Raw genomic sequence first — 26,214 nt, 5'->3', positions numbered from 1 at the left:
AAGTCTGCGCTTTCCCCAAACTTTATATCTTTCTATAACACGACACCTCTACTCCTAAGTTTTTTGTGCATGCCTAATCATTTCTACTAATACTAGATCATTAAACATCCCTGGGACAAAAGTCATGCCTTCTACATTTTTGTGATGACATACACTCAGAGTTCTGCTCATTGTGGATAATCAATTAACATGTATTAAATAAATGATCATGCCATTCCTCTGCACAAAATCCTCCCCAGAATTCTCGTCTTAGAAAAAAAATGCTGTAGAACAGCCAATAAGGCACTATATGAATTGCTCTTTTTCTAATCTACAAACTCTCTGAACTCGACTCCTACTATTTTCCCCTAGATCATTTTGATCCTGCCATACTGGCTTACTTAATGTTGCTCAAACACGCCAAACATGTTTAACCTTTGTGCATGTTGTTCTTCTGCCTGGAATTCTCTTCTCCAGATACCACTCAGGGCTCTGCTCAAGAATCACCTAAGCAGAGAAGTCATCTCTGACCACTCTATCTAACATATCCACCTCACCTCCCTCATTTGTCCTCTTAACTTGCTTTCTCTGATCTTCACTAAAATCTTATATTTTAATCCTGATTTGTATACTTGTTTATTATTTGTCCTCTTCCATTAAAAGGTAAGCTCCACAAAAAGACACTTTTATTCTACTTTATTCACTGTATGTCTCAATGCACTTAGGACAGTACCTGATAAATAGATGATTTATACATATTTATTAAATTAATAAATAGTAGATGTATTAGCTAGCTAGCTGTTGTACAAGTACCTCCAAAATTTGGTGGTTTAAAACAACAAACATTTATTATCTGTTTTGTGGGTCAGGAATTCAGGCATGGCTTAGCTGGGTGCCTTTGGCTCAGGATCTCTTATGAACTTACAGCCAAGCAGTCAATCAGGTTTGCACTCATCTCAAGGCTAAAATCTGTTTCCAAGCTCAAACAGCTATTATCAGGCCTCATATCTGCTCCCAAATTCACTCACATAGTTACTGACAGACCTTGGTTTCTCACCATGTGGGACTCTCCATAGGCTGCCTGAACATTCATAGGATATGGCAGCTGGTGATCTGAATGACAGGGAGAGGGCCAGAGTGTCCACGATGAGAGTGCCCAAGACAGAAGCCATAGCCTTTTGTAATCTAATCTTGAAAGTGATATTCTACCACTGGTATATTCTATTAATTAGAAATAAGTCACCAGGTCCAGGCTACGTTCAAGAGGAAGGGATTACACAAGGGTGTGAACACCAGGAGGCAGGGATCATCGGGGGCCATCTTAAGGCTGCCTACCATAGTAGGCATAATAAAAATCTTAAAAAAACAAAAATCACACCTTTTCCTTTGCCCACCTGATATATTCTTTAGTATATTTATTTAAATATTATGCTATGATCATTATGCAATCACTAACCCCAACGCTGGTCTTCTCAATCTTACAAAACACCAAAGGGAGTATATTAACTATTTAACTTTTTCTTGCTAACCAGCGTTCATTAACAGTTATATTAGAGATAATAAAATAGCAAGGACTGGTCAACAAAAATAGTATCTGGAGAAAAAAAGAACTATTAGATGAATCTTGCTAAGTAGAAGACATCGGCCTTTTTAAAATATGGATTAGATAATGCTGACATTATGGAAATACTAATTTTCTTAGGTATGACAATGGAATTGTGGTTATGTAGGATAATGTCTTTATTCTTAAGAAACACACACCGAAGTGTTTTAGGAATAAAGTGTCATGATATCTGCAACTTACTTTCCAAAACATGCAACATACACATATACAAAGAGGTAATCAGAAGCCAGTCAGAATTATAACCCAGGTCTTAAATCTTAATTATCTTGGAATTCACATTCCCTCTACATCTCTGTATGTCTAGTGTATCCCCCTATGCTATGTATCTAGCTACTGTACTAAGCACTATTTGTGTTTGGGGGAACAGGGAGGGCAATGAAAGACATGACAATGACCCCCTATCCTCCAGAAATTGATAATCTCATCAGGAAATACCAGTTTTATATGCAGCATAAAACAAGATATGACAAATCTGGTGTGGAACAAATAAATGCTGCAAGAATTCAGAAGAGGATATCCATAAACCTTCAGAGAATAAAATATCTTTAAAATGTCTTGCCTCTAACAGTTTTCTTATTCTTGGCCTTTCCCTTAAGTACTTCTTCTCCTTTACCTGGCAACAATTGACTTATTATTTCCTACCTAACAAAATTATCTGGAGACTATCTAAACATAAAATACACATTTTGCCTATTTGGAACACAGGGTATGATTTTTAAAATAAAATACTGTATATATTTTCACTGGAAAAAACACTAAATATAACTATGTGGATTTTCTTGCCTTCAAAAGTAATTATGTTATTTCAAGTGAGGATACCAGAAAGCTTGAAGATTTAAAAATAACCTCACAAAGAGCTCATTTCCAACACCAGATGGAAAGAAATTACTCTAAAGACACATGTGTGGGAGGACATATATACAACATCATATGACACCATGCAAAAGGTTCATATCATTACATAATACCGTCAGGATGAGCAGGATTCTGCAGGTAGTAAGTTAGCAACAGTATCAATTCTCTGAATCATTAAAAAAGATAAAAAGGCAAGAAACAGCAAGTGGGTGGTTAGCAAAAAAAAAAGCCTTCCATGTATCCCTGTTGCACAATGAAAGGGTTGGCAGGTAAAATTTGAGGGCTTAAATCCTTAGAGCTCTTGACAGATCTGCCTGTGTCCATATGGTCAAAACTGGAGGTGTGAAGGATGAATTTCAACAATCTGCACCAAGGTGAAACGCTTTCCACTTGAATATACGTAGAACTTCAAATTGGTAAATTAGACTACATGCCTGACATATAAATTAAAATAGTACTTCTTTATATCTGATTTTTGTACTCAAAGATATACTGTTAAAATCTCTTTGTGTTAAAATGATTCTAATATGGTTACTTAATTTATGTAAACATTTAATAATGGCTAAAGAGCAATCCCAAATGAAGCCTGGCATAGTACTATATATTCATAAATTACCAAAAGTATACATTTCTATTACACTTGTGGGTCACAGGCTTAAATTTAACCGATTCAAAATAACCCTATGCTTTAATGCTGTTAAATCACTGAGTTTCTCACTCAAAACTTTTATCATAACTTTTGTATGGTTTAATATAGACATTATCAAAATATAAAAGTTTTCTGAGTGACTATTAATGTAGAAAGTATCTAAACCTCAGTTTATGTTATATCCAGTTAGAGGGACTATCAAAGTTAATTTGGATTAAGATAATTTTTGTAGAGGATAGAAAGCACAAGGAGCAGCCAGGTTGTATTTATAAATCACAATTAACTACAGGGATACATATCATATCCTATTTTATCTTATTTCCACCTATTTCCAAAAATAAATTGAGGTGTTTCTGTCTCTATTAATAAACAGAATTATAGATATAAATACAGATAGAATGGAATTAAATAATATTAATAGAGCATCTTTTGCTTCTTCTAATCTTACTTATCAATATAAATATTTAGTAATGTTCCTATCCATTCCATCAGATAATCTTGCCTCTTCCTACCCACTATGCCAAGATTACTTTAACCCTACCCAAGCTCCACTCTGCATAGCCCAGACATAATTTTAATTCCTGCAAGCAGAGACTGCCCTCAGAGTTCAGAATGATAGAAAAGGACCTAGATTAATTGGGTAGAAATGACCCATAGAGCCATCAGCCATGGAAGGGAGAAAGTAGCAATTTAATAAACAATCATAGTTTAATCCATATGGATTTATCTTGGAGATAATCAAGAGATACCTGCAAAATGAGAATTAGTCTTAATAAATGCACTAACAAAATAACAAAAAAATAACTAAATAAATAATACAATAAACCTGATGTCAGAAAGGCTCTAGAATTTTTATATAGAAGGGACTTTTAGGGGTAGCATATTTACTTGGTGACTGGGGGAAAGCTGATGAGGATTAGTGGGTATTGTAAAGTCTCTACAATCAAGTCATTCCTTAAATTGTATTGGCCACATCCATGGTATGCTGCCTTTCTTTAAAGTTTGAAGAGCTAGTCAATTTATTTTAGAATACTCAAGAAGGGTACAATCCCATTTAAATAAAAATAATTAGCAAAAATAAGTGTAAACAGGCTTCAATCACATTCAAACTCTCCCAATAAACTTTCCTAAAACAGACATTTGAAGTAGTGTCAGTGAGATAGTTAATTCTAAATAAGATAAGCACTCAAAATAAATATCAACGTTCTCCTAAGGCCTTCAATTTCCGAATACTGTTCATTGCTATAGGTTTTTTCTTTATTCTTCTCACTGTGTATTCATTAATAGCAGCAGAACAAATCGAAATACTAATATAACCCAGTGTGTACACCAGAGTATTTGTTATACTGCATTTTACTGAACACATCATGAATCCACTCAAATAAGAGACACACGGTAAGCCACAACTGCCATACCAACAAACTTAAATAAATAACAACAACAAAAAAAGCATATATATTTGGAGCCTGGCTCTTCTCTAACTAAAAGCTATACAAATGCAATGATCAACTACCTTCCAATAATTCTAGATTGTCTACATAAATAAAGCCCATAACTGATCAATTCATTACGTTATTTTATAATTCTTAAAAAGTTGTTAAAGTTTCATCTTTGGGGGCTTTATTCAGAGAAAAAAGTTGTTAGAATTATTACTGCTTAGCTTGCAAATAAAATAAGGTGATTCCGTGCTCAAGCAATAGGGGAGAAAACAAGTCCTTTAGTGGTAGCATGAATCTGCATCTGAATATGCATGTGACCAATCACGGATTTGATGAGACTTGTGGAAAAACACACTGGCGGCACTTGGGCAGGCGTGCTTCTTAGATAACAAGGAAACAACAGACCATGGTATAAATGTACGCTCCTCTTGATTTCAGAACCAAATTAAGCTCCGGATGGCCATCGATATTCTAAAGTTATAAAATCAGATCGCCAATATTAAATTGTATTTGTACATTCAAAAAACAATAGAAGCAAGCCCTATCACTCACATCACAAATTAGAGACCACATATTTTAACTCACAATCTATCAGTAAGCAAATCAAAGTACTTGCAGAGAATTCAAGAATCCCTTGACTACTAGGCAATGCTTCTAACAAAGCTAACTTTTCAACTTTCTTAGGAACAGGAGGAAGGAAACCAAATAGCATTATAAGCATACTATCTCCCATTATATAAATTTGTTTAAAATTAAGACCATACACTAAGGAATGAGATGGAAGGCTAGCTCTGTAATTTCCAGAAATGCTAAACTCAAGCTGCTCGAAAGAAAACATCACACTGGTGAACTTTACATGTGAGGCATGAACCTGATAAAAGAGAATAACAGGAAAAATATAGAGACCATAAATGCCACAACCATTTTTTTAGAGGAGACAGGAACCATTTAAAATCATTTGTTAATTTAAATATTAGCTTAGAAGTGTTTCTTAAGGGAAAAAATCAAAGGAGATAAGATGAAAGCACTTTTAAATATACAAAGAGGAACATCTATGTATTATTTTAATATTATATAAATTATTATATCATGTTATTTTATACGTTATGTTGAGGATATACCTAGTTTAAAATATAGATTTATTCACCATATCTACTACTTGAACACAATAAATATATGAGTGTCTAACAAGCGTTAAGGAAATGCTGGCCCTTAGACCATCAAGACAGAGAAGATGCAGAAGGCAAGCAGAGGCCCACCTAAGAGATAAAAGTTTTTCTATTAACTTGGTCTATTTGCTGCCGGCCAGTTTCTGATCATTAAACTTATCAATGGTGGAGTTCTTAGCCCTGAGAAGAATGAAAGCCTAAGAGGTTTCTTAAACTACCATCAACCATCACCTACCACAGGGTTACACACATTGATGGGATACTTAGGACCTAAATCCTTTTAACACCAGTTAAATTCGACTAGCTCACCATACTAATGAAGCTCAAAGCAAATCAAAACAAAATGAAAAATTCCATCAAGTTCCTTCAACATGGAGAACTTTTCCCCACACCTCGAATCACTAATATATGAAACATTTTTAAGGTAGGAAAACTGAAAAGTCAGGAGGAATACATATGACAAGCATAAAAAGAGCCTCATGACCAAAGGTACAGAGATGCGATAATATGAGTAACTACAGAGTAGTTCTTTTTAGTTAGAAAATATAATAAGGAGAATAAAGGTGGAAAGGTAGAGTGGGGCCATTGTGCAAGGTTTTACCTATAAGACGTTTGGTATAAAACACTGGTATAAATGTTGGGAAAATTGTGATGAGGCCCAAAGATTTAAAATACTTATTTCTAAGGCTGAATTCAGTTATAAAAGAGAAAAAGTGCCATTTTGTTACTAGAAGAAAGAAATCAGGTTAGCATGCTGAGCTTGGGTCTATCAGTAAGTTTACTTTTAATAGTGGCAAAGATGAACTGTACTGCAGTTTCCAGAGGGATATAAATAATGCCTATCTTTACCTTAATTATAACCTTCCTGTAGAAAGCACTCTGCATAACACCTTGATTCCAAGGCAATTTCAGTTATTATACCTATTTTTTAAATCTCATTTACTGAGCACATACTGTGTGCCAGATATTCTGCTGTGTACTCTACTGGATCATTTTCATAACACCCCAAGAAACTACTTTATAAAACCAAAATTTGTACAGTTAACAAAGAAATTATTGTTTCCAATTTTCAGAAAAGGAAAATGAAAAGTGTGTCGTTTCCATAAAAAGTTAATGCTACACTTACAAAACTGGGATAAGAAGAATTATATAAAGGAAATATACATATCTGCTTGATTAAAAGGGTCAAACCAACTGAAGTTTTTGCCAGGACTGCGAATACAGAAAACAGTAATGAGCAACTGCACTGAATACAGTTTATCCTCAAAAGGGTATAAATCCACTATAATAAATTCTGAGATACAAGACAATCATTTCTTGCAATTTTCCCTAAAAACAAAAACAAAAAAAAAGAACAAAATAACAGCTGTGAAATCACCCAGACTACTAAAAAAAGCTCGGCATCTCTTAAAAAAAAAAATCACTATCTCTTAATCAGCAATACATGCCAAAACCCGACAAGTCTCCACAGACTAGTCATTTATGGTAGGGTACAGTTAGAGAAACAACAGGATGACAGTCACTATCATATGACCAGAAATCAATCCGTCAGCAATTTGTTTCACGTGAGATCGCTCTCTCTCTCTCCCAGAGCATCCCCGATCCCGGGAAGAATAATCCTGTTTTGGCGAACCCCCACCAGGAAGAAGAGCCTGCTGATGAATCTCGGAGGGCGAGCCTCCAACCAGTCCCTCCACAGGTAAAAGCAGCCCGGCGAGCAGGAGGAAATATTTCCAAGCCGACAGATGCGCGAACTGAAAAAGGAGGTCACGATGCTGAGAGAAAAGATTTAACCCTTTGGTCACGGAAACCGTGGAGACGAAGAGGAGTGCATTTGAGCCCTCGGGTTTGGGGAATTTTTTTAATGACACGGGTGACTATGGCGGGAAGGCCTTAAAGTCCTCGCGGGGCTCCCTCCGCCCCCCAGATTGTGCCCGACTTCTCCAGACGGCCCAGCTACCTCGTCACGAAGAAATCGCTCTGCGGCTGCACCCAATACCCTCACCGCCCCAAACCTGCAATTCTCCCCCATCTGGTTTCCTTCCAAGGTTTCTGCCCACGGTGCAATGATTAAAAGACCAGACGGTACCGATTTCACCGCGTCAGAAATATACCGCAAGCCTAACTTTGAAATGCTCCCCCAGATCAGCCCCCACCTCTTTCTCCTTTCTCAGGCCGGCCGCGTCCGGGCTCCAGCCCCTCAGCCTCCGGAGTGCGAAGGCCAGAGAACCCGCGAGCCCCGGGCCCGGGGCCTGCGGGGGGCTGGAGACAAAGAGGCTGTGGCGCCGCCGCGGCCGCCAGGACCGTCCCCTCGGGGACAGCTCCGCGCCTCCAACCCCGCTTGCGCGCCGCCTCTCCTCACCCGTGGCTCCGGGGCCCGGGCTCCCGCGCCCGCCGCTGCAGCCGCCGCACGAACAATGGCAGGAGGAGGCGCCGGCGTCCGGAGGCTCGGGCCCTCTGCGGCTCGCGGGCTCGCCGGCTGCAAGCGGATTGACTGACTGACTAACCCACCGGCGAAGGGAGGGTGCAAGTGAGCGAGCGAGCGGCCTCGGCGCGCGCCCTCCCGCCTTCCCTCCTTGAGGCGAGGCCGGCCCGGCCCGCAGCCAGCCCGCCCGCGCGCGCCCCTCCCGCTCTGGTCTCCACAACATTGTAGTAAATTTCTATTGGACAGCGCCGGAGGGAAGGAAGGGGCCGGGCCCGCGGCCCATCAGCCCATTGGCTGAGGCCAAGTTCTGGCTCCTCTGGTGTTCCCCCTCCTCTAGGCCGGTAAGAAATGGGGAGGGGAGGAAAAAGAGGGGAAAAGGCAAGGGGCTGACCGCGTGTGCGCACGCGCAAGTCTAACCCGCTCTGGAGTCCGGGTGTGCCCGGCCCCTGCAGCACCCACGTAGGGAATGAGGCAGTTGGTGCCCAGGTCGAAGGTGAGGCCCTTTCCACTGGGAGAAGGGCCAAGTAAGAGGCTGAGATTTGGACTCCTCAAGAAAGCTGAGGATGCTGCCAGTCAACCCCAGTTGACTGCCCCCTAATGCACCTAGTGACATTGGTTAAGTCATTGAGCTTTTCCGGTTCTCAGTTTCCCCATCTACAAACTTGACCATCTCTAGGCGCCATTCCAACTCTGACCTTCAATAAGACTTTACCTCTCCTGGCAGCTGTGTAAGATCTTAATTGAAAGTTGAATATTGTGGCCACACCAAGATTTCAGCTGTCTTCTGCATTTAAGGGTCTCCTAATTATGTCCTGGCACCATCAAAATCATAAAAACCTAGTTAAACTTGGGGTTGTTCTGACAATTGCCTTATGTGCCTTTACTTCCTTTCAAAAGTTTCAGAGGCCCCTTGACCCTTTGCATTTCCTGCCACATTGGTCTCTGAACAGGCAAAAAGAAGGCTCTGTTTTAAGCATGGTCCCTATAAGGTAAGACAGGTTCTGGTACTCCCATTTAAGAGACAAAGAAACCCAAGCAGAGGCTTAGACCTGCCAGGATAAGAAGCCAGGCAATCCGACATTAGAGCCTGTATTTGCCAGCTACACTGTCTCCTGATATCTAATCACAGCCCTCTCACTTCTCAGCTCAGCCTCTAGAAACAGACTACCTAGGTTCAATTCTCAAACTCCAGGTCTCCCTAATTGGCCTTTTATATGTCTGTTTCTGACTCCATAAAAGGGGATAATAATAATTCCTACCTCATAAGAGTTACTATAGAAATTAAATAAAAGAAAGTTTTAACTATTACTGTTATCTGGAGACTAAAATAGGGACTGAGAGGTGTGAAACTGGCTGACATAATGATAAATTTGTTAAATACCCAATTATTGTCGGCACTGAGCTGAGAATATTATATGAATTATCTGTTCGAAACATCTTGAGAACCCCTTGAGGACCACCTAACTATCTAAAACAGCTTCCATTCACATACCCTTGTCCTGCTTTAATTTTGCTTCATAGCACTTCCTTCTACCTGACTTTCTACTATATATGTATTTATTTGTTGTCCCTCTCAATAAATTGCTGCCATTTAGAACCACTAGGCTGCAGGCTCCAGGAGGGCAAGGACTTTGTCCCTCTTTTTCATCTCCTGGAACAATGCACACTTGACAAATATTTGTTGAATGAGTGAACAAATTATTTTATATATAAGAAAGCTGAGGCTTAAATGGTCAGGTGACTTGCCCAAGGTCATTCTGTGTACTGGGGTGAAGCACCTGTCCTTGAATACTTTGGTCCCCTGTCACAGATTCAGCCATGCTTTTGATTGGGGGAGCTCCAACCCTACCACGTCTGTGCTTCTGAGGCTTCCTTCACCTATCAGACCTGGAAATCTGCTACCATAAAGGATAAATCCCAAAGACCAGTCACAAGACAGCTCACTACTACCACCATTATGTTATGCGGCAAATTCAGATTCATTAAAACCAATATTCTCTGTGCCATGAAGTGCTAAGCAATGACACATCAGATTTAAAGAGGCTTGATTGGATGCATGGAGTATATGGTATTTATAAACATCACCCCGAACAAAGTAGGGGCCTCTGGCTAGCAGAAGATGGCTAAACACAAGGCAGGTGTAAACCGCTTTTAAATTCAGTGTGCCATGCAATATCACACCAAGAACTGTTGGCACAAGCTTTAGAATCTGAAAGACTTAAAATTCTAGTCCTAGCTTTTAATTCTTAGCCTGGAGATGAAAGGGCTTTGTAAACTATAAAGTACCATCCATACGGGGAGGCTTTTCTTATTAATTAGGTACACACCATCATCTGTTAGGTTAAATGCCCAATCCCTGACTGTAGCTAGGCCCAACGCATAGTAGGAGGTGGGGGGTGGGGTAAGTAATACCCAGTCTGAAGGCGGAGAAACTCCCCTTACTCATGCGCCCATCTGCCTTCTCAGAAGAGGCCTCTGCAAATCAAACATCAAGTCCCAGCTCACCCTACAGAGGCTGCTTTTGGGTACCAAGGGTAAAGGTCCCAAGCATCATCTTTAAAGCTAATCTCTTAGGCAGAAACTCAGTTCCTCCCTGCCTGCTCCATGCTCACATCTGGGTGGTGGTTGTGCCATGCTCCAGGCCCCAGAATAGGGTCTCTAGGGGCCATCTCTATCCCGCCTGCCAGCTGAGCCTGCCACTGCCTCCCCCACTACTCCTCCTGTTCTTTCCTAGGGAATACAGGCCTTGCTAGCTGCCTGTCAGCCCCTGGAGTGGTCAGGCCACTGAGGGGGAAAAAAAAAAAAAGACTGTATGAAAGGGTCCTAATCCTTCTCTATTGCAAACTGAGCTCCAGCAAAAGCAAACACCAGCTGCATGGAAGAGAGTGAAATTAGATGGTGAAATTAGATGGTGACCAGTGGGGAGACTCAGGAAGGGTAGATGGGGCCTCCAATGACCTGGAAGAGATAAGACTGAAAGAAAGTGAGGGTAGAGTAGGGGCACAGTTGGAGTCTGAGCCATTCCCAAATCTGGGACGTGGGTGGATTAGGGACACAGCTGGCCTGACACCCCAGTGATAGGGCTCATGGAAAACATTTGTCTGTTGGGGGGAGGGGGGACAAGAGAAGAAGAGGGCTTTGAAAAGCTGGGCCCACCAGCAAAGTGTTCTGAACGGTTACTATTGAATAAAAAACGATCCTAGTACCAAAAGTATACAAAGAATAGAGCTTTCCATCCTGCCAATGATCATAAAATCACAGACATTTTATATTTTTTAAATACAAATGATAAATCAAACAAGCTATAACAGGATAGGAAAATTACTGTTCATACAGTGGTATGCTTTCCTAGGGAATTCTTTTTGGTAGTAGTATTTGAATTGTTCATTGAAAATATATAGTTAAATTAGAAAAAAAAATTTACCATAAAGCCATCAATCAAAAATAACTACCATCAATATATTGATGAGACTTCCCTTCATATACCTTTTCTTACTGATACACTTTTTCATTCTTGTATATATTAATTTAAGTCACATGTAATTGATGATTTTATAGATTAAAATGGTCAAATATCAGCAACTGCAAATGATTCAAGCTTTCTTGAAATTTAGATCGTACTATTTTAGAACCAATTTTTTTAACCTAACAATATATTATGACATTTCTATCATAATTTTTAACAGTGCTCTCTCATATTTTAATAAGTAGATATACCATAATTCAGTCAAATCTAAATGTTGGACATTTAGGTTATTTTTCATTTTTTGCTCTTATATGGTACTTGACAAACATCCTTTTATCTAAATCATACCCATGATTATTTTTCTAGGATGCACTGGCTGCAGCATAATTTTTTTAATTATAGCATACAAAGTTGCTTGTTCTGGTCATTTTTGAGATCAAAGCAAAAGAAATCAGCAGATGAATGCTATGAATCATGCAATGAAAGACAATATTTGAAAACACAGAGCATGTTTTGACCTCATTGACACAATGCATTTTGCTTACAAAATTCCATTAAGCTCCATCTTAAAGAGTTTTCTGTGCACAGTAAAAGCAAAAAACTAAATGTAAGTAAAATACATATACTGGACTTAATGAGTTATATCCTTTCTGCTATGAAGAAAATAAAGGGGCAAAAGGGGAAAAAGGTGAAATTGTAAAAGACCACCTGGTGACCAAGTGCTAAGGTGTTCCTTTAGGCCTCTAGACTCATGAAATGTTGGAAGTGGAAAGGCCCTTAGAGATGCTCAAGCCTAAGCTGCTAAATTTTAAACAGTTTGGAAAATGGGTCCAGAAACTGGAAGGGACTTGCCCAAGGTCACACAACACTGGGGTGGCAGAGCCCAAACTTGAACCCAACTCTTCCAACCCCTACTACAGGATTCTGTTCATTGCTTTTTCTAAGTCCAGCTACATTTCCCATCCAAAGCTGGAGGACATGCTAAATTCTATAGCCATAAAACCTAGGAAAGTCTGAGCTGGAAGGGATCTTAGAGATAATTTACTATTAAAAATAATATTTATTATTATTAGGTGTTTACTATGTGCTGAGCACATACAAGTATTTTATATGTATTATTGTATTAAGCCTTATAGCAACCCTACTAAGTAACATGAGCTTCAAGTACAGTTCAAGAAACTACAGACTAGAAATGTTAGGTGATTTTCCCAAAGTCACACAACTTAAACTAGGTTTGAATGATGGCACCATCATCTGCACCACACTGCTTTCATATCGCTCTTGGGAAAGCAGTTTGGAAATGCTATGAATGAGCAACATCGACATCTGTCCCAAGCCCCCGGGGAAAGGCTGTTGTGGCTGCTTCTGACTGTAGCCCTGGGACATTCAAAGAGGGACTCAAAGATCTGGCCTCTCATGACCCTTCCCAACCCCCTTCTCTCGCCAGCTGGAGTAAGCCTAATGACTCTGATCCAGCAAAGCTTCCAGCTCACTCAAGCTTAACCCACTAATTCTCTCTCTAGGGCAGGGAACACTCTAAGCCTAGAGAGTTTCTCAAGAAACACAGGGACAGGCTCATTTTATAGCTGAGCCCCATTTTATAGCTTTGGGGACTGAAGTCAGAGGAATGAAGCAATTCATCAATGTGTCACACAGCTAGAAAAGGGTATAGTTGGGAAGCCAAGTATGTCTGATTCCAGAATTCTATCCTTTGCTCACTATACTATCCTGCCTCTCTTTCTCAATAAAGCCATGCAGGTGTCTTGACCTCTACTTGACAGGTGAGAAAGCTGAGGCCTAGCAAGAGGTGGTCGTGTGTGTGCCTAAGGTGACCCAACAACTCGCAACTAAACAGGAACTTGAACAAGGCTCCTGAATCTTAATCCCAGGGTTATTTCTTCCACCCACAGTACCTAAATCTTGAGCATCAAAAAAATGTCCCTCTCTGCTGGACCTTTACCTAGAGCCCCCAATGGCATAGGGAGCCCCCTCTATGTAGGATCCCCTAGATATATCAGTCCGGCATCAAGAGCCAAGGGTGTGAGGGGAAAACTTTGCAGAAAATTGCCTGGGGAAGACAGCAATTGAGCTGCTTACCCAGGTGCTTGTAGCTTTGGGCACCCCTGTCTTGGTCTTCCTAAGCCATGGACCCATAGCTGGGAAGAGGGGAGATACAGAATAAGCTGCTCAAGGCCTGGGCCCCAGTGGCTGGCACAGCTCTCTGCTGTGATTTCTGCTGAAAAACAAAAGCTCCATCCTCTGAGCCTAAGTGCTAATTAGCAATAATGACATAATAATCATTGTGGGCCCAACAGCTAAACAGCCCCAACTAGAAATTCTGCATGCTCAGGCTCAGGAACAAAAGATTTGGACACTCTAACTGAAACTGATGCCCTGGCGGAAAATGTCAGAAGCAAAAGGGCTTCAGAGTGGACCCAGCCAAAGTATTAGCTGACAAATGGAGAGGATGATACCCACTCATATAATTATTTATTGAGAATCTACTATGTTCTCAGCACAGTGCTAGACCTAGAGAGAAGAGGCTTTGTTTATTCACTAATTCAGCCCACAACTATTTATTGAGCACCTACTATGAACCACACACACTTCTAAGTACAGGGACTATATATCACTGAACAAGACAGACAAAAATCACTATTATCACAGAGCTTACATTCCTGCAGGGAGAGACAAACAATAAACAAATATTTAATAAAATACAATATATCAAAGAGTGATAAGTACTATGGAGAAAAATAAGCCAGGATGGTGGTGGGAAAGGTGTTATAAAACTAAATAGGCTGCTAGAAAAGGCCTGAGAAGGTGACATAAATAAAAATATTAAGGGGATGAAAGAAGGGTCATGAAAGTATTTGGGGGTAGAGTGTTCCAGGCCAAATGCAAAGGCCCGCAGGACCAGCAAATGCAAAGGCCCGCAGGTGGAAATATGCCTGGTGTATTCAAGGGCTTGCCTAAAATCACACCTCCAATCATTAACAGTTGAGAGAGGAAAGGAATCAGATAGACTGATCATCCACTGAGAATTTGAATTCTCTTAAACCCTAGGAAAATTCTGGAAGTAAGGATTATGCTCACTATTCTGACCATTTTACAGATGAGGGAGTGAGATCTGAAAAAGAGAAATAACTTATCCCCCATCACACAGGTAGACTAGGCAGGTCTGTCTATATGACTCCAGCTTCCTCCAGCCTCCCTGCTCCTCTTCTCTGTGTCCTGTCTATGCAAATCCTAAATATTTGCTGAGTGAATGAATGAACAAATGCTGCACCCTGCACATGTCTCAAGCCTTGCCCTCTCAATGAACTGTTTTCTTGCTGGCCTTGACTGATTTCTTCTTCCTGTCTCTACTTAATCATGAATAACAACAACAATAACTCCAATGTAGAATAGACTGAGAACTAGCTGGAGACTGAGAACATTCCACAAATTATCTAATTTAGCCCTTTAGTGATCCTATGAGAAGGTGCTAATATTTTTCCCATCTTAAAAAAGAGAAAACTAAAGTTCACTGAGGTAAAACAACTTGCTAGAGGCTCCCCAGCTGGCAAGTAAGTGGTGAGGCTGGGATTTAAACTGAGGTCTGTCAGCTCCCAAATCCCTTCTTTTAATCCTATAACATTAACAGAAACCTCTGACATCAATCCATCCCCTTCCTTTTATAAATCAGAAACCGGAGGCTCAGAGAGGACAGGAAGAGCTGGAAGCAGCCACTCAGAACCCAGTCTGGTGTTCCTTCCACTTTACCACATTACGGGTTGTGGACCAGGTTTTCTTTCCTAGGCCTACTTTATGGCTGCTGCGAAAGTCTTAGGGTTGTCCTAGCAACCTGAGGATAGTTTTGGGAAGCTCATAGTTCACCTTTTTCCCCTAGGTCTAGGTTGGGGTAACATAGGACTCTTTCGATTCTGCTATATCAAAGTGTTTGCAGTGGCATTTGATCAGAGAATGTTGCAGAAATGAAAACTGTCCTCTTTTGTGGCTCCTAGAAGAGAGACTGTGCAGGCTTGGCACCAGGAGGAGGTCAGAGATTGTCTGTGGCAGCCATCTCCAACCTTTTTGGCCCCAGGGACTGATGCTCCTATGAGAATCTAATGCCTGATAATCTGAGGTGGAGCTGAGGCATTGATGCTAGTTCTGGGGAGTGGCTGCAAACACAAAAGAAGCTTCACTCACTCACCTCTTGCCTCCTACTGTGCAGCCTGGTTCCCAACAGGCCACACACAAACCAGTACTCAGCCTGAGGGCTGGGGACCCCTAATCTGGGGGCAGGGGCCAAAATCAGGCAGAGGGTGAGACTAGAGTCTTCCAGCCAACCAGGAGAGGGGAAGGGGGTAGGGAGCAGAGGGCAGATGACGAATTTCTGGCTTTAAAACCTGTTTATTGGGTGCCATTTGTTCAATAAGAAATTATCAAAACTCCAAGTCCCTAGACTGGGAAGAGATAGGGCAGAGAGGGTTCTTAGAGGCAGCAATTATAATAGCAGTAACAGTAGCTGTCTACTATTAAAGATTCACAGTGCTGAGCACTAGACTGAGTGCTTTATCTATATTATTGCCAATCACCCCCGTTCTACAGCAGAGGAAAACTGAGGCTCAAAGAAGTAAAGTGACAGCCAAGATTAGTCACTGCATCACACCCATTCATAGGACAGTGACAATGCAGAAAAGGGTCCAGAGACCTAGGTTCCTGTTGCGTGACCTTGTACCATCAGCCATCTGCTCTGATTTGAGGTTCTCTCCTCTGTACCAAAAGGGACTTGGTCACCAGCCTCTGCTGTAAAATCCAGGAGGCTCAGGGATACAGTTCTGCCAAGACTATGGGGGCTCCCACAGATATAGGACATCACACTTGCTCTTCTCCCAGTCATCCAGGAAAAAGGGGCCTGATTACTAGCATCCAGGAAGGAAAAATAAAGCTACATATTTTAAAAATATTTGTCCCTTTTTCAGGGCTTCTGCAGGCTTTGGCCTCTAGCCAGGGAGGGGCCCCTAGGATGGGAAGTTAGGGGAAGCACAGGCCTCAAGACTGAGTATCCTTGGGACTGAGGCCAAAGGGAGAAAGGGGCAGGAGGGAGCAAGCTGGCGGTGGGCCAGGCCTCCTCTGGAGGTTTGGGCTGGTTTCTTAATCCTTTCCTTCCTTTGTTGGCCAGCTTGGGCTGCCAGGAGAGGCAAAGGAAGCAGTAGGTGGGACCAAGGAGACTCAGCAGTCTGAATCATGATGATATAATCTTTTTTGTAGGTGCGCATTACGTGTGCAGGGCCATTTGTAGGGATTATTTCACTGAAACCTCTGCCCTTCACTGTGAGGAAGGCCTGTCTCCATTTCACTGAGGTAGAAACTGAGGTTCAGAAAGGGCAAGTGACTGCAGGCCACACCACTTATAAGTGGCAGAGCTGGCAGGGAACCCAGGTTGTTGATTCCTCAGAGAAGCAGCCACTGGGTTTGACTAGAGCAGGGATGAGAAGGAGACAAGGAGAGATGAGAGAGGAGCAGGGCAGAAAGGGCCCTGGCAGTCTCAGTGAGGAGGACAGGCAGCTGTGAGGGTGTAGGAAGGAGAGGGAAGCAAGTGATCATCTCTAAAGGGACCATCTTCAAAGCCCTGCATGACGTAGGCCCTGCTTCCCTGTCCAGCCTCAGCTGCCATCACCACCTACTGCCATCACCACCTACCTCCCCATTTATGCTCCGGCCACACCAAACAGCTGTCCTTATGTACCCTGAGCACATGACATGAGTTCAAGCCTCCATACATGCTATTCCCTATGCCTAGAAATTTGTTCTCTCCACTGGCCACCTAGAGAGCTCTTATTTATCCTTCATATCCCAGCTTAGCTATCTCTTCCCCTGATGCCTAGAAAGAGTTAACCACCTGCTCAGCTGGGCTTGTTCTGAAGTGCTCCATGCTTCCTGAGAAGTAGGAACCCTATCGAAGTCATCTTTGTGTCCCCTGGAACATAGTACTCAGTCAGTGCTCAATAAATAATTATTATCTCTAATTGCATTTTATCACTGAATCTTTGAGGCAGGCAAAACAGGTTTTCTTATCCTCACTCTCAGGGCAAGGAAAAGGAACATAAGAGAGAAAGTGACTTCAGAGGTCACGCAGACATTCAGTGACACTGGTAGGGCCAGAATTCAGGCGTCTCTGTACCACACGGCCTCTGCCTGACCCCCACCCCAAAGAGCTATCCTCTCTGCCAGACCTACCAGAGCCGCCACAAGGGACTTCCAAGGCAGGAGTCGGGGGCATGGGCCCTGGTGGCCAGAGGCCTGGTCCCAGTGTCCAGCTCAGACATAGCTGCTGCCTGGGGGAACTAAGGCACAAGATAGCAAGGAGCAGACAAGTGGCTTTTACCCCTAAACCCAGCTCTGGTTCCTCCTCCCAGACGCACCCCCCAGCCAGAGGCCCCAGCAGACCCTATCATCCTCCCAGACCCCAAGATCTCACATCTCACCTCTCTACTCTCCTGCCTGCCCACTGCAGGCCAATGTCACATCCTGCTGGCTCTGCCTCCTAAACAGACTTCATATCCACACCACTGTTCCCATCCCACGGCTCAATGTCCCAGCATCTTTCACCTGGAAACTTGCCTCCTCTGCTCCTCCCCTCCCATTTGTCCTCCACAACAAGCAATCCTCCCAAAATACAAGCCTAACCATGTCATTCCCCTGCTTAATATCCGATGGCTCCCCACTGCCTCTGGGTCAATTTCCCCAACTCTCCTGAACCTGTCTCTCCAGCTGCCCTGAGTGCAGGTCATGGCTCTGTACCTTGGCAAAGCAGTTCCTTCAATTAGGAATGCCCTCTCACTTAGTCTTTGCCTGAGACGATATTCACAGTTCACATGTCAGTACATCTATCAAAAGTGGAGCTGGTAGTTTTGTGTCCTCCCCAAAACTAGACTGAGCTCCCAGGGAGGTAGGGGGCAGAGACACCACAGATTCATCCGTGTCCCATGCCCTGTCACAGAGTGGGTGTTAGTGAAAGCAGATGACTAGATGAGGTCTCCTTCTTCCTTTTACCTTATAGGTGCCTTTCAAAACCTGTCAGACTAGATTGCTACCTGCCTATCTCCAGCAGTCCCCTCCCAGACCTGGTCTTTGTCCCAAGATATCTTTGTAATCCCAAAATAATTCTCATAATTATAACTATAATAATAACAATAATAATTACTGTCATTGAGTACTTACCATGTACCTCATATGCATTATTTAATCCTCATAAGACCTCTCTAGGATCTAAGAGGCAAGTAGGTTCTTTTATTATACCCATTTTACAGGTAAGGAAACTAAGACTCCAAGAGGTTAAATATCTTGCCCAAGGTCACAAACCAAGTAAGCAATAGATACAGGATTCAAAGCCAGGTTTGTCTGACTCTCAACCACTATAGTATCTCACTTTCTCCTACTTTCTGTTGTTTCTCCTCTTCAAAACTCTTAGAGAACCAGTCCTGGGTGTGTGTGTGTGTGTGTGTGTGTGTGTGTGTGTGTGTGTGCCCGCGCATGCACACATATGTACATATGTACATGCATGTAAATCTATTCATTTAGCAAACAATACAGTAGCTCCCATCAGCCCTGTGCTGGGCATTAGAGATGGATAGAGATGACTCAAATACAGTCTCTGCCTCGTTAGGGGAGGTAAGAGAGTGTCACACTAAGAATTTGGGCCTTGGATTGAGCAGACTTAGATCTGATCCCCAGCTCCACACCTAAATAATGATATAACTGCATAATTCACTTGATTCAGCACCAGTTCCCTTATTCATAAAGTGGGGGCCATAATGCCAGGTAACTAGGGGGACTAGATGAGATAACATATCTAAAATAGCATAAACAATAAGCCCAGCATATGAGATATGCAATAAATGGCAAAAATACATAATATGACTAGAGATTCTCAAGATCCCTAGGTCAGCATGGGATATCATTCTCCAGGACCCACCTTGGAGCCTCTTCAGCCAGATGCAAATGGTAATAGCAATAATAATGCCTAATCCACCCATTTGCTCATTAAGTAATTCCTCAAGGGAAGTAGGTTTTATTAACTCTATTTAATAGGTGAGGTAACCTAGGCCCAGAGAAGATGGGTTACTTAATCAAGTCACACAGCAAAAAAAAAAAAAAAAAAAAAAAGAACAAGCTGGGACTTCCACTGAGCTATGTCTATACTGGGCAGAGCCCAGACCTTATCCCAGGGCCCTGACCAGCCTGCTAAAGAGTCTAAATTCCTGACTCCTAGATTCTAGTCCCAGCTGTGTGGAAAGTTAAAAGTAGGAAAAAGGAGCCAAAAGAGAGAGACACTTTATTTAGTCCCCTCCCAGAATGAACCCAGGGCTGGGAGGAAGCCAACAATTATATTGTGGGGCCCTGGGTTGGCATTTTTCCTTGGCTCCTTCCTGCACCCACCAGTGTGGACGAAGTGCTATGATATGCATGTCACAGATGAGGTCTCCAAGACTCAGAGAAGTTAATGACTTGTCCAAGCTCATACAGCTAGGACAATGGCAGTATTAGGAGGCAGAATCCCTCCTCACCCCTCCCACCTTCAGCCCCAGACCTCCTAAGCTGCCCCTCTCTTCTGATGAAACCTAGAGGCTCTTCCATTTTCTCCCCAGTTCTAAGCAGAGCCCCTAAGTCTCTCTGCTGATTGAAGGGCTTGGTACTTGGCCTCACACTCAGTTCAAAGGATGAAGAGCTCACTACAGAGCCCTGCCCTCCACCAAGGAACTCACAATTTAGTGAGAAAGAGGGAACCCAAATTCATCAGCCCCTGAGATGCTGAGCACTTTATACCCATTAGCCGCTTAATCCAGTACAAAGCACACTGATGGGGCATAGTGATGCCAAATAAATAAATATGTTCATTCGTTCACAAATATTTATTGAGTACCTATGACATGCCACTATATTCTAGGTGCTGGAGATACAACAGTGAACAGATGAACAAAAATTCCTGCCCTCAGGGGGCTTACATGAAGAAAAGAACAAACATACCTGTGTCAGGTAGGTGTTAATGTTTCCACTCTACAGATGAAATACTGAGATGCAAAGACCCACCCACGTACAAGTAGCAGAATAAGAAGGCCCACCCACATACAAGCAGCAGAATAAGGATTCTATTCCAGACCAGTCTGGCCCCAAAGACCTTTGCATTGCTTCACGTGATCCAAAAATCACATCAGTGTGTTAAGCATCAGGAGAGAAGTCAGCTGGTTGTGGTGGGATCCTAACTTCACAGAGTGCCCCCCCTCAGTTCTTCGACCCCCACCACTGAGCCTCCCGTTATACCTCCTAGTGGCCCCAGAGCCACAGGACATGTATTAGAATTGAGCCCATGTGGGCATTGTTTAACCAAGCCAGTACTCACCCAGAAGCAGCCATCATGGTCACACAGCCAGTCCGGGAGGAGCCATGAAGCCATCACCACGGTGGCACATAAAAGCAAAGGACAGCAGTGAGACACAAGCACAACCAACAAACAAGCTTTTTGGGGCCCCTCTTCAGCCTGGGCCTGGGCAAAGGGTGAAACCCTGGCTTCCTTCTGCCTCTGGGGTTCTGCTGGGGCAGATACCCATAGTCAGCAATCTGATAATCTGACAATCCACCCAGGCTCATGTGGCCTCCCAGGGCTCAGCCCACTAGAGGCAGTAGGATCCCTATGGACAAATATTAACTGAGCACCTACTGCGTGCCAGGTGTTGAGGATACAGTATGAAGAGACCAGTATGGTCCCTGCCTTCATGGAGCTTACAATGCAGTGAGGAGGCAACCACATAAATATTAACTGAATTACACTGTGATGAATGCTTCAAGGAGGAAACTTAAGAACTTGGGTTCAAACCCTGGCCCTACCATTCACTATCTTTGAGTCATTGGGCCCATTTCTTAACTTCTCTGTGTTTCAATTATTCCTCTGTAAAATGGAGACAGCATTAGTACCCACCTCCAAGGGTGTTGTGAGGATTCAATGAGCTAATATATGTAAAACATTTGCACAATGCTTAGCACAAAATAAACTGTCCATTGGTGTTAGCTACGGGGAATGACAGTAGGCATAGGTTTTAGAGGGACCTAGTGTCAGGCCACCACCTACCTGACAAGGTAGGGATTAAAGGAGACAATGAGAGATGAAGCTCTGAGCTTGGTGCCTGGTATATGGTAACTATTCAATAAGTGGTGGTGACATTCTTAGGGCTGTTCTCCAAACATCCCCAGGGTAAAGCAACTCAGCAGAGGGGCTGTCGGAGTGCCCTCTCCCGACAACACACACCCAGAACTGCAGCTATGGGCTGAAAATTAACCAGGACCCACATTCTCACCTGACTCTACAAATGCCTCATCTCCTTTGACCTTCACAATAACCCAGGAAGTGGACAAGGCGAAATTATTACCATTCCCATTTTACAGATGAAGACAGTGGGGTGAAGGGACTCCTCTCTGTACTCCTGGGCACCTTATTTCATATCTCCAAGCCTAGTTAAGTGGTGAGCCAAGACTACAATGGGCATCTGCCAGGATTTTGTTCTCCAGGTCTTCCCTTGCTTTTTTCCCTTCAGGCTCTGCAAGACTAGCTGCACAGCTCCAGACAAGCTTTTGAACCTCTCCAACCTCAGTTCTTTCATCTGAAATAGCTGTCAAACAGCCAGCCTGGGATCCAAGCTGCTCCTGACCCAAACTCAAACAGGCTCAGACACTGATATCCAGACCCCTGCCTCTAACCTTCTACCCCATCGCTGACTTCAGCCACAAACCCGTGGGCCAAGAAATGTTTGCCCTCAACTACTAAAATCCACGTTTTACAAATAAAGAAACTGAAGTCCAAAGTTAGCCACATAATTAAGGTTGCTTTCTAGTGCCCAGCTCTTGCACCTGGACAGTAGTCAGGTGGGGCAGGCCCTCTGGGGAAACTTCCAGTGGGGCTCTGACCCACAGTTTGTTCCCCTCGCTCCTTTCCCCCCTTCCTGGGGCCAGTGGGCACTGGCACAGCCTGTCCCCCAGCTCCTCTGCCTGAATATCCCAGAGGCCCAAGCTCACTCAGCAGGCGTCAGGCAGGATCCACAGGTAAGGGGTAGGCAATGTGGGCACAGGTAAGGGCCATTACCTGTTGGATGGAGGTTTCCCCTTTTAGTGTGTCTGGATTATGAAGTCAAATAGACCTAGTTTCAAGTCCCATTCCAGTCACTTTCGAGCTGTGTGACTTTGGTCGAGTTGATTCACCTCCCAGAACTCCTATGAAACAGGAATAATACCTATACCCTCATGAGGTTGTAAGAATGATATTAGTTAATGCTGCATATTAAAGGCTTATCACAGAGTTCCATGGACAGTAAGTGCAGCTCTAATTATGCTTATAGAACACAGGCCAAGAATAGGGCTTGGAGGCCCATAACACTAGACCTTATCTTTGTCCCCATTTTCTCCCCTTCTCCTCATGTGGGGTGAGGGTAGGAGGTAGACTAAGTCCCAATCCAGGTTCTGGAGACTATAGTAATGGATGCTGGAAGACCTTTAGAGACTCTAGGCTCATCTCCCCCTTTCATGTCACAGAAAAAGAAGCTGAGACCCAGGAAGAAAAAGTGGCCCACAGACTATCAGGGAGTGGAATCCTGCCCCCTTTAATAAACATCAGAATCTCAGGCTCTGGGGAAATTCGAGTGCCCACCCCCAGGGGACTATCACAAATATTCACTCTGCAAACCTCTAGCAAATCTCATCTATGGTGAGCCCTTCATGGGTGTCCTGTTTAGTTCTGTGGCTAGCAAACCTGTATATAACACACAGTACGTACTCAGGAAAGGCTTAGAGAGTAACCCCATGAAATTCTTCTCTGGTTTCACAGCTTTGCTCAGGGTTCCCCTCCAGAAGTCTCTCCTTATATCTCCCTTCCTCACTCCCACCCAGCCTCTGTCTCACCTGCAGCCCAGGTCCCATAAACTGGGCCTGACCCCAGCCAGCAGAGCTCTGGGCCTCCAGAGGCCTTTACAGCGTCAGCATCTTCCCAGCCAGGCTGGGATGTTCCTGCCCAGCACACCAGCCAGGCTCCTGGCCAGGGTCCACTCTGCAGAGGGGGTGCTGGACCTGCCCTGCTACTAGCCCCACCCCAACTGACTTAGGGGGTGGGGCAGCCTGAGAGCCCTGGGAGCTGCTATTGGCACCTGGGGCTTACATGAGGGAAGTCAGCCTGTTCTAGGCAGTGCAGGGATGGGTCGATCAGCAGACAGGCGGGTGTGGACCTCCTTGCCTCACTGAGTATCACTCACACACCCAGGCGCTCCACCTGCATCCCACATTGCTGGGACCTGGCAGGCCCTGCCTGACTCTCCTATATAAACAGAGGAAATCTCAGGGCTTCCCCACTCCGTTGCCTTCTTTAAATATCCCCATGGGTCTAGACCAGCTACCATTCTGGTCACTACATACTCATTATCTCATTTGATTCTGCTAAGGCCTGTAAGCTCTGGATTATTGACTAAGAAAGAACCTGGGACTCAGAGAGGTGAAATGACTCATGCAATAACATCATACAGCCAGGAATTGGCAGGATCAGGATCTGAACCTAGTTCTGTTGCATGCAAAGCCTACAGGACATGGAATGTCCCCTTCCCTCTCGCCTCTCTACTTTCTAGAGCTTCTGGATTCCCTTCTTCCCAAAGCTTCCATCTCCCTCTGCAAAGTCTCTCCTCCTTAATTCCTAGTCAGAATTAATTCCCACCTCATGATGACTGCTATAACACCTTGTTTACATGCACCCGACAGTAGCAGGGTACAGGAGTTATTTCCAAGGTGTCTGTCTTTATGACATGTAGAAAGGCCTTGAAGGCAGGGGGCGATCTCAGTAGGTGCTCCTTAAACCTGACAATCTGTCCCTTCTATTTCCACCTTCCCCCTCCCCCTCTCCCCATGCCAAAGTCCTCTGGATTCCCCCAGCTGATCTCCTCCCTACCCCAGCCTCCTGCCAAGACCAGCCCCCAGGCCTGTAACTGGGGTGAAGGTGGGAAGCTTGTTGAAACCTCATGAGTTCTGTGCCAGCACTCTGGCCCTTCCCTCTCCCCTTCGGTAGCTGAGGATCTGATCAGGCAGTTCTTAGAGGGTATCCAGGTGCCCTGAGCCCCAGGCCTTACCAGGGTCTCCCCAAGCCTCCTCCTTCTGGACAAAGGGCTCCAGAAGGAGAGAAGCAGAGAACAGGCTGCCTGCCTTCAGTCAGCCACTCCCTCCCAGGGGAAGCTGTGGGTCTTGGAATAACCAACCTCCCCCAACCCTCCCAAGATAGTCCTCCCCTCCCCCCTTACGCTGGGGGGTCGGTCGAGACAAGTCCCTGCCTCCAGTTTGCTGGAGGGGAGAACTCCGTTCCGGTTTTACCTTCAAGAGGTGGGGTCTGCCAGAAAGTGTAGGTGAGAGTGAGAAAACTCTAGGGGAAAGACAAGGATAGGGAGAGACTAGGCTACACAGGGACGAAAGATGAGAGGCACAGGGACTCAGGGATTGAGAGGAAGCAGGAACCTGAAACCGACAGAAAGACCGGGGAGACCAGAGGCAGAGGGAAGTCCCTAGACCAAACCTGGAAGGGAGCGTGTGGGGCAGAGCCGGGTCCCGCAGTCCGGAAACTCAAAGTCAGTTACGTAAGGGCCAGAACGGAGCGCGGGGCTCCGGGCCTGGGTGCCCCCTCCCGCTGAGCGCCGCCCGCCCTCCCGCCAGCTCGCTGCGGAGAGCCGGGCAGCAGCTTGCGGGGCAGACAGGGCGGGGTTGGGGGGTGGACCTTGGACTGCACCACTCCGCAAAAACCCGTCCCCCCACCCCCACCCCCACCCCCGCGGGAACCTAAGCCCGGACCCCTGCCCCAGACAGGCCCGGGACCGGCTGGGACCGCCAGCAGCAAGCGTCCAGCTCCAACCCCGAGCTCCCGGACCTCCTGTTGTCTATGCCCTTTCCCGCACCCTGAACTTTGAGACGCCCAGGACCCTCTGAACCCTCAGTTCGGACCTTGGAACCTGGGGCCCCTAGACTTCCCTCCCCCGACCCTTAGACCCTGGTCTCTCCCCTACCGGGACGGCCCGGATCCTTGGGAGTGGGTCCTTCTGTCCCTCACCCCGTCTCTCCTGGGGACCCGGGATCGCCCCCGAGGCGGTCCAGGCTCACCTGGGCCGGGCGGGGCGGGGACCTGGCCGGGCCGCGTTCTAGCTCTCCGCCGTTCTCGCCCTTTAAGAGGTTCCTGCCACTTTGCCCAGCCGGGGGCCTCCACCTGCACTGACAGGGCAACTCTGGCGTGAGGCCCCGCCCCTGACTCGGGAGGCCTTCTGATTGGTGCAGACAACTGCCAATCGGAGGGAGGACTTGGCCGAGAAGTGGGAGCGTCGCAGCTGGGAAGGGGCGGGGGCTGCAGGTGCGGCTGGACCCCTACGCTCAGCGCTAGGCAACCCGGCGCTGAGTGGAGGGGGTGAGGAGAGGGTTAAGCAGGGAGCTCCTGAATTGGCTGGTGTGGTCTCTGATGTCAAATGGCAAAAGTATGATGCAATTTGTCACGTGGTGCTGCCCCTAAGGGCAGGAAAGGAGTAGGAGGGGAGTTGCTCATAAGGGACCTAGGGAA

General features: G+C 44.7%; 1 protein-coding gene across 12 annotated transcripts in view; it reads right to left on the bottom strand.

The window, feature by feature from the left end:
- Window positions 1–25,891, bottom strand: part of EPB41 (erythrocyte membrane protein band 4.1) — a 151,409-nt gene extending 125,518 nt beyond the window's left edge. For 6 of the 12 annotated variants that reach the window (XM_016131954.2, XM_016131959.2, XM_016131977.2 and 3 more), the window contains exon 1: window positions 25,767–25,890. Coding sequence is in view for 1 of the 12 variants with exons in the window: in XM_016131947.2 (XP_015987433.2) it covers window positions 20,998–21,014 (17 nt within the window). In the remaining 11 variants the exon portion in view is untranslated. Of the gene's footprint in view, window positions 1–8,077; window positions 8,192–20,997; window positions 23,522–23,543; window positions 23,697–25,188; window positions 25,313–25,716; window positions 25,733–25,766 lie in introns of those variants that run through there. The other 6 variants (XM_016131953.2, XM_016131967.2, XM_016131955.2 and 3 more) reach the window with 6 other exon arrangements.
- Between the last annotated feature and the right edge of the window lie 323 nt (window positions 25,892–26,214).

This window comes from Rousettus aegyptiacus, unplaced genomic scaffold (genome assembly GCF_014176215.1).
Source record: "Rousettus aegyptiacus isolate mRouAeg1 unplaced genomic scaffold, mRouAeg1.p scaffold_m13_p_1, whole genome shotgun sequence".
In the NCBI taxonomy this organism is placed as follows: domain Eukaryota; kingdom Metazoa; phylum Chordata; class Mammalia; order Chiroptera; family Pteropodidae; genus Rousettus; species Rousettus aegyptiacus.
The sequence above is the reverse complement of the archived record's forward strand: the minus strand, read 5'-3'. Positions and strand labels throughout refer to the sequence as shown.